The sequence below is a fragment of the Cyclopterus lumpus genome, chromosome 6, assembly GCF_009769545.1.
Source record: "Cyclopterus lumpus isolate fCycLum1 chromosome 6, fCycLum1.pri, whole genome shotgun sequence".
Lineage (NCBI taxonomy): Eukaryota > Metazoa > Chordata > Actinopteri > Perciformes > Cyclopteridae > Cyclopterus > Cyclopterus lumpus.
Window position 1 is genome coordinate 25,049,867 of NC_046971.1, and position 8,805 is coordinate 25,058,671.

At 41.8% G+C, this 8,805-nt stretch overlaps 1 protein-coding gene across 3 annotated transcripts; it reads left to right on the top strand.

The window, feature by feature from the left end:
- Nucleotides 1-3,686: 3,686 nt before the first annotated feature.
- On the top strand, nt 3,687-6,771 carry LOC117731725 (zinc finger protein interacting with ribonucleoprotein K-like). 3 transcript variants are annotated; one of them, XM_034534059.1, is made up of 3 exons: nt 3,834-3,947; nt 4,147-4,280; nt 5,041-6,771. In XM_034534059.1, the coding sequence occupies exons 2-3, from the start codon at nt 4,214-4,216 to the stop codon at nt 6,126-6,128; spliced, it is 1,155 nt and encodes a 384-aa protein (XP_034389950.1). In that variant the 5' UTR covers nt 3,834-3,947; nt 4,147-4,213; the 3' UTR covers nt 6,129-6,771. The 3 variants fall into 3 exon arrangements, with proteins under 3 accessions (XP_034389948.1, XP_034389950.1, XP_034389949.1); XM_034534058.1 differs by having other exon boundaries at nt 3,862-3,947; nt 4,106-4,280; XM_034534057.1 differs by lacking the exon at nt 4,147-4,280 and having other exon boundaries at nt 3,687-3,947; nt 5,041-6,769.
- The last annotated feature ends 2,034 nt before the right edge of the window (nt 6,772-8,805 follow it).

Here is an 8,805-nt window from a genome sequence, read left to right on the forward strand (position 1 = left end):
AACAAAAATAAGAATTTACAATTTCTCTAAAATGAAATTAATCAGCATCCATTATTGTTTCTTCCATACATTTTCAAAATCTGACTTTGCTTTTGATTTTTTATTCTAGAGGCTTTTTAAGCTCATAACTGGAAAGGGACATTGTTGATACTATTGTGAAAAATATTCATAGTTAATTTAATGGAATATGAAAAATAATTTGATGGGAGTGTAAGTAACCCAATTTGTGTTTTGGCTTTGGAAACTGTTTGTCAATCAATTTGGTTGTTTTTTGTTGCATATTTTGACAGCCTTGAGCAAGACGTGTCTTGTTTCCTGTTTTGAGAAAAGATGCTTTTATTTTGAAGGCGTCTCGTGGAGTTAAGAAGGAAGTTGAGACCACTAACAAAAACAAGCACCAGATGAAATGGTAGTGCACAAGAGAATGGTGCATAAAGGACTGGTGTATACCGGCAAAAGCTATACCCTCAGTAAGAGATGCAGAGACTGTTTTGCAAAGCTCAGCGATGGTGTTTATGGGGAAATTCAGAATATCATATCCCTTCCTTCAGAAGAAGGTACAGAAATTGTTATATTGTTCAAAAAGCTTCATACACATGCCTCCTTTCCTTTATCACAAGGTTATGGGTTTGTGTCACATATCCGACTCGTTAGTGGAGCACTTTTTTCTCCAGTGTGTCCGATTCCAGTTGACAGGTTAGAGCAGAAATGCATGATTTTAAAAACAAGTGATCAGATGTACATTTGTGACTTTCCAAATTCACATGAGAGAGACTAGTCTGACTAGACTGAATCAAAGATGGTCATTCTAGTTTGCATTAATTTTTAGTTGGCTGATTAGTTTCGGCTTAGCTATGCTGGGATGTACAGATGTGGAGAAATGTGCTTGTACCTGTGCTGTCCTTGGTCACACCTTTGAAGACTGTCTGCTTCTTGAAGGGTGAAACTAAATCATAAAAAAACATAATCAACAGATGCATGCAATGTACATACATGAAGTCAATCTTTAACATGAATTAAGGTTTTACAGGCTTTATGTATTAATTGTGATTTCAACTTTAAACATAATTTATTGCATCAAACTTTTAATATGTATTCAGTCATATGTTTGTTTATCTAGTTGTAACTTTCATGAACTCTCACTGGCCTAAGAACATGTGTGGTCATTAACAACAGTAATTCAGCAAACTTCTATCATAAACTTTAGAAAACGTAATATTGGTCACAGTATATACTTTGTCTGCCCACTGACTTACAGACAGTGAGGGAAAGCCCACTGACACACAGACAGTGAAGGAAAGCCCACTGACATACCAACACTGAAGGAAAGCCCACTGACGTACGGACAGTGAAGGAATGCCCACTGACTTACAGACAGTGAAGGAAAGCCCACTGACACACAGACAGTGAAGGAAAGCCCACTGACAAAAAGACGGTGAAGGAGCGCCCACAGACAGTGAAGGAAAGCCCACTGACAAAAAGACGGTGAAGGAATGCCCACTGACGTACAGACAGTGAAGGAAAGCCCACTGACATACAGACAGTGAAGGAATGCCCACTGACGTACAGACAGTGAAGGAAAGCCAACTGACAAAAAGATGGTGAAGGAAAGCCCACTGACACACAAACAGTGAAGGAAAGCCCACTGACAAACAGACAGTGAAGGAAAGCCCACTGACAAAAAGACGGTGAAGGAATGCCCACTGACGTACAGACAGTGAAGGAAAGCCCACTGACTTACGGACGGTGAAGGAAAGCCCACTGACACACAGACAGTGAAGGAAAGCCCACTGACAAAAAGACGGTGAAGGAAAGCCCACTGACACACAGACAGTGAGGGAAAGCCCACTGACAAAAAGACGGTGAAGGAATGCCCACTGACGTACAGACAGCGAAGGAAAGCCCACTGACTTACGGACGGTGAAGGAAAGCCCACTGACACACAGACAGTGAAGGAAAGCCCACTGACAAAAAGACGGTGAAGGAAAGCCCACTGACACACAGACAGTTAAGGAAAGCCCACTGACAAAAAGACGGTGAAGGAAAGCCCACTGACAAAAAGACTGTGAAGGAGCGCCCACAGACAGTGAAGGAAAGCCCACTGACAAAAAGACGGTGAAGGAATGCCCACTGACGTACAGACAGTGAAGGAAAGCCAACTGACAAAAAGACGGTGAAGGAAAGCCCACTGACACACAGACAGTGAAGGAAAGCCCACTGAAACACAGACAGTGAAGGAAAGCCCACTGAAACACAGACAGTGAAGGAAATCCCACTGACACACAGACAGTGAAGGAAAGCCCACTGACAAAAAGACGGTGAAGGAATGCCCACTGACGTACAGACAGTGAAGGAAAGCCCACTGACATACAGACAGTGAAGGAAAGCCCACTGACTTATGGACGGTGAAGGAAAGCCCACTGACACACAGACAGTGAAGGAAAGCCCACTGACAAAAAGACGGTGAAGGAAAGCCTACTGACACACAGACAGTGAGGGAAAGCCCACTGACAAAAAGACGGTGAAGGAATGCCCACTGACGTACAGACAGTGAAGGAAAGCCAACTGACAAAAAGACGGTGAAGGAATGCCCACTGACGTACAGACAGTGAAGGAAAGCCAACTGACAAAAAGACGGTGAAGGAAAGCCCACTGACACACAGACAGTGAAGGAAAGCCCACTGAAACACAGACAGTGAAGGAAAGCCCACTGAAACACAGACAGTGAAGGAAATCCCACTGACACACAGACAGTGAAGGAAAGCCCACTGACAAAAAGACGGTGAAGGAATGCCCACTGACGTACAGACAGTGAAGGAAAACCCACTGACGTACAGACAGTGAAGGAAAGCCCACTGACTTATGGACGGTGAAGGAAAGCCCACTGACACACAGACAGTGAAGGAAAGCCCACTGACAAAAAGACGGTGAAGGAAAGCCTACTGACACACAGACAGTGAGGGAAAGCCCACTGACAAAAAGACGGTGAAGGAATGCCCACTGACGTACAGACAGTGAAGGAAAGCCCACTGACTTACGGACGGTGAAGGAAAGCCCACTGACACACAGACAGTGAAGGAAAGCCCACTGACAAAAAGACGGTGAAGGAAAGCCCACTGACACACAGACAGTGAAGGAAAGCCCACTGACAAAAAGACGGTGAAGGAAAGCCCACTGACACACAGACAGTGAGGGAAAGCCCACTGACAAAAAGACAGTGAAGGAAAGCCCACTGACAAAAAGACGGTGAAGGAGCGCCCACAGACAGTGAAGGAAAGCCCACTGACTCTACTGGACAATGGAGTTGGCGGGACTCTGGGACGGAGTTTACATGTTCTCCACCAGATCGCCACCTGACGCTTTTTTTGGATTGCATTTGATTATACAATATTGCCTTGTTTTGTCTGTTTTTGCCTGTCATTTATTCATTCAATTTGATAATTTGAGTTAGTTTGTTAAAATATAAGTTGAATCCTACTGTTAAATTTCATAAATAATTGTGGTGATAGGTGCCCTTTTTTGTGCCTGCATACACTGCTACATATTAAATGAATGATTTAAAAATATCTGAGAAATAATGTTCACCTGTGCGGACTTAAAAGTTCCGAGTCAGTTAACGTCAATCAGGATGTAGATTTACTCTGAAAGACTCGGCCGGAAGTCGCCGCGGCGTTACTGCTCTCAAAACACGGAAGTGCTTTTAACGTTGTAGTTCGAACTGTGTAGACAGCGCTGTCCACGCGACCCTTGAAACATGTCGACAGTGGACATGTTGAGAGTGATGGTGACCGAGCGTCTCACCGCGGCCGCCGGGGAGATCTTCGGAGTGTTTGAAAGAGCCTTCGCGGAGTACGAGGAGGAACTCTCCCGGTCGAAGCGAGAGAACGAGTGTCAACGCAAACTGCTGGACGCCGTTTTTCAGCCGGAAGTTCGGTTACACAGAGCAGGTTAGTAGCACATAGACGTGGTTCAGCTCCTTATGGCCAGAACGCTTGTCGCTGCGTTAGTCGTTAACAAGCGACTTCTCACGCGACACGCGGAACCTCCTCGTGGCCAGGTAAACACCAGGGGCGGACTATAGTAATGTGTATTAACCCCCAACTAGTTATCAAATGAGCCGGTGTGGTCTGGTTAACTGACTGTCAGGATGGACTAAGTGGTAGCTGACACTGAGCTGGTACCGGAAGAGAAGAAGAAACCTTCGCAGGACTGAATGAGCCTCCAGCCAATGGCGGCCCGCTGTGACGCGCGTGCCTCCAGGAGGAAGTCTCCTTCTACAGGTTCGACCGGTCTGATTTTAAAACGTTGTAAAACAAGAGCTGGCTGACATACAACTTGCTGTGTAGCACCTGGATAGTATAATACGTACTTCACCTATTGATGACAAATTGCATCCAAACGGCAAGATATGTTACATTGCACATGGTCCCTCAGCAGAGAACACGTGGAACTGAAATGCACTCATCATAAAGGATTATATGAAGATAAAGTGCTAGTACCTTTGTAGTAACATGCACGACTTCCTTTGAACATAAAATGCATGGTGTATTCTTCTCTTATTGTGTCACTGAGCACTCTGAACTTCCATGTCAACCCCATAAACTTCATGTGAAATAAAGGGCACTAAGTAAAGTTGCTGTGACTGGATCTTTCCCTTTTATTTCCCATTATTTTGGGTTTAGTTTTAATGAAGTGAATTTAATTCTTAATCCTAAAACATCCCCCAGCAGCCTATAAGCCTATAGCAGTATATCAAGGGGCTCGACCAGGGCAAACCTGATTCAGCCCTAACTATAAGGACTATTAAAGAAAAGTCTTAAGTCTATTCTTAAATGAGGTGACTGTGTCTGCCTCCTGGACTGAAAGTGGAAGCTGGTTCCATAAAAAGAGGAGCTTGATAACTGAAGGCTCTGGCTCCCATCCTACCTTTTAGGACTGTGTATGTATATATATATATATGTGTGTGTGTGTGTGTCTGTGTGTATTGAACGTATAATCACACACACCCGCCCCTAATGTCTGAATTCATTTGTTTTTCAGTGTTATCTGCAGATGTTCAGCAGTACACAGAGCCCCCACACATTAAAGAAAAAGAGGAGAGAGAGCAGTTTCGAGTACCTGGCCCTGTGAAGAGAGAAGATGATGAAGCTCAGTCTTCACAGCTTCATCAAATGCAAGAAGAGAACGTGGAGGCAGAGCCAACCAGGAGCATAGATCCAGATAGTCTTTTACAGCCGGGCTCCTCCAACCAAGCAGACACGGTGAAATCAAAGCAGACCCAGAAAGGTGTATCTGTCAGTCAACCAGCTAAGGCTTCAGACTCCAGTAAGTCTGAGCCCGAAGATAGTGATAGTGATAGTGATAGTGATAGTGACTGGGAGGAGACAAAGAAACCTCAGTCAGATTTAAGAAAGCTGAAAAACGATGGCGTTACTGGAGGTAATATAGAACGTAACGCCAGCAAGAAGTCTTGTAGCTGCTCCAAGTGTGGTAAACCATTTAAAGCCAACAGAAAAAGCTCTCCGGGAATGGACCCCTCGGTTTGTTCAGTTTGTGTTCAGGGATCCACACAAAGTGCCTGTTTAATCACAAAGAAGATAACTCATTCAGGGGAAACCGTCTTCAGATGTTCAGTTTGCAAGAGGCAATTTAGCTACAAAGGAGACGCCGTGAGACACAGACGAATTCACACCGGAGAGAAACCCTTCAGCTGCTCAGTGTGTGCTAAGAGATTCACGCAGAGCACAGGCTTGGGCTCCCACATGAGGACCCACACAGGAGAGAAACCATTCAGCTGCTCACTCTGTCCCAAGCGGTTCATCCGGAGTGGAGTTCTGGACCGACACATGAGGGTCCACACGGGAGAAAGGCCTTACAGCTGCGCAGAGTGCAACGCCAGCTTCAGTCAGAGTCAGTCCCTGTTGAAACACATGAGGATCCACACAGGAGAGAAACCCTTCAGCTGCTCCGTTTGCAATAAGAAATTCACCCAAAAAGGACATCTGACGCAACACATGACACTCCACACGAGGGAGAAGTCCTTCAGTTGCCGTGTCTGTGGGAGAAAGTTCACCAGACAGTCTCGTGTGAACAACCACAAGTGTGTTCCTGAGAGCAGCAGTAAATGAAACCGGAACTGTCAGGAGAAACTTCTCGCCTTGAATGTCTCACTATCCGCCCAATATGGGTGAAGTGGCTGAGGTAGAAGCAGCATGAATGTATTTGCAATATGTACGCAATTTTAAATCAAATTTTAATTAGAATGAACACATCCTTTATACATGGATGCAAACTAAAGATTGACCGATCATCTTCGGCAATATTCAGCATATTTCAGATAATAGGAATTCATATTATTTTATCCAATTGCAGATATAATATATTAAGTAATGAATGCACCACTTTGCCTCTGTCTGGAGTCACCAATCTGTAGTCCGGGTCTACGCCCACATAAGTGTCTGACACTGTTTGACGACGATATATTGTCCCAGAAATATTTGCAATAAACATTTTTGTGATTTTTATCTGGTACAATAATAGCAAGTACACCTTTTTAAAATAACAATTCACTTTTAATTACACAAACTATTTAGTTAATGGAATTGGAATGTGAAAGAATATCCTAAATAAAGGAGGAGGCCTGGTGGGCTGGCCTCCTGCCATGGCCCTGCTGATGCCCCCCGCCCCCCTCTTCCTCGTTTTTTTTGGGAGTTTTTCCTGATCCGATGTTTGGTCCTGGGACAGGGATGTCGTACGTGTACAGATTGTAAAGGATATTTGTAATTTGTGATTTTGGGCTATACAAAATAAACTGAATTGAATTAAAGTCATAAGAAATATACTAGTATAGTCTGCTGTTAGAAAAATAAATATAGTGTCATAAAATGCCATTGAATTATTTTTAGTATAGTATGCCATAAAAAAGCATATACTGTAAAATAGTGTTCATAAAATAGACAGTATAGTATATCATAGTAAAGTATGCTATTTAAATGTGAAAGCATTGTATGTCATAAAAAACGTCATTGTATAGTCATTTATATTCCTTAAAAAAAATGTAGTATAGTATGCTATTAGAAATGAATATTAAAATTCGTCGTAAACATTTAATTCCACTATTGGTATGGTATGCCCTAAACAAAAAATATGTCATAAAGAAAATGGCATGTCTTACAATAGTATGTCTTAAACATTTCATTAATCAGTGGTATCCTAGTGTTATCACTGGTATCATAGTGTTATCAGTGGTATCATAGTGTTATCAGTGGTATCATAGTGTTATCACTGGTATAGTGTTATCAGTGGTATCATAGTGTTATCAGTGGTATAGTGGTATCCTAGTGTTATCAGTGGTATTATAGTGTTATCAGTGGTATCATAGTGTTATCAGTGGTATCATAGTGTTATCAGTGGTATAGTGGTATCCTAGTGTTATCAGTGGTATTATAGTGTTATCAGTGGTATCATAGTGTTATCAGTGGTATAGTGGTATCATAGTGTTATCAGTGGTATTATAGTGTTATCAGTGGTATTATAGTGTTATCAGTGGTATCATAGTGTTATCAGTGGTATAGTGGTATCATAGTGTTATCAGTGGTATTATAGTGTTATCAGTGGTATCATAGTGTTATCAGTGGTATAGTGGTATCATAGTGTTATCAGTGGTATCATAGTGTTATCAGTGGTATCATAGTGGTATCAGTGGTATCAGTGGTATCATAGTGGTATCATAGTGTTATCAGTGGTATAGTGGTATAGTGTTATCAGTGGTATCATAGTGTTATCAGTGGTATCATAGTGGTATCATAGTGGTATCAGTGGTATCATAGTGGTATCATAGTGTTATCAGTGGTATCATAGTGGTATCATAGTGTTATCAGTGGTATCATAGTGGTATCATAGTGGTATCATAGTGTTATCAGTGGTATCATAGTGGTATAGTGGTATCATAGTGTTATCAGTGGTATCATAGTGTTATCAGTGGTATCATAGTGGTATCAGTGGTATCATAGTGTTATCAGTGGTATTATAGTGTTATCAGTGGTATCATAGTGGTATCATAGTGTTATCAGTGGTATAGTGGTATCATAGTGTTATCAGTGGTATTATAGTGTTATCAGTGGTATCATAGTGTTATCAGTGGTATCATAGTGTTATCAGTGGTATTATAGTGTTATCAGTGGTATCATAGTGTTATCAGTGGTATAGTGGTATCATAGTGTTATCAGTGGTATTATAGTGTTATCAGTGGTATCATAGTGGTATCAGTGGTATCATAGTGTTATCAGTGGTATTATAGTGTTATCAGTGGTATCATAGTGTTATCAGTGGTATAGTGGTATCATAGTGTTATCAGTGGTATCATAGTGTTATCAGTGGTATCATAGTGGTATCATAGTGTTATCAGTGGTATCATAGTGGTATCATAGTGTTATCAGTGGTATCATAGTGGTATAGTGGTATCATAGTGTTATCAGTGGTATCATAGTGTTATCAGTGGTATCATAGTGGTATCAGTGGTATTATAGTGTTATCAGTGGTATAGTGGTATCATAGTGTTATCAGTGGTATTATAGTGTTATCACTGGTATCATAGTGTTATCACTGGTATAGTGGTATCATAGTGTTATCACTGGTATAGTGGTATCCTAGTGTTAGCACTGGTATCATAGTGGTATCATAGTGTTATCACTGGTATTATAGTGTTATCAGTGGTATAGTGGTATCATAGTGGTATCAGTGGTATTATAGTGTTATCAGTGGTATAGTGGTATAGTGGTATCATAGTGTTAGCACTGGTATTAT

What these genes read in the sequence shown, in the direction of transcription:
- LOC117731725 (XM_034534057.1), top strand. Translation starts at nt 3,755, where the DNA reads ATGTCGACAGTGGACATGTTGAGAGTGATGGTGACCGAGCGTCTCACC. An exon ending in AGTTCGGTTACACAGAGCAG is followed by an intron (nt 3,948 to 5,040) that starts GTTAGTAGCACA and finishes TTTGTTTTTCAG; the next exon opens with TGTTATCTGCAGATGTTCAG.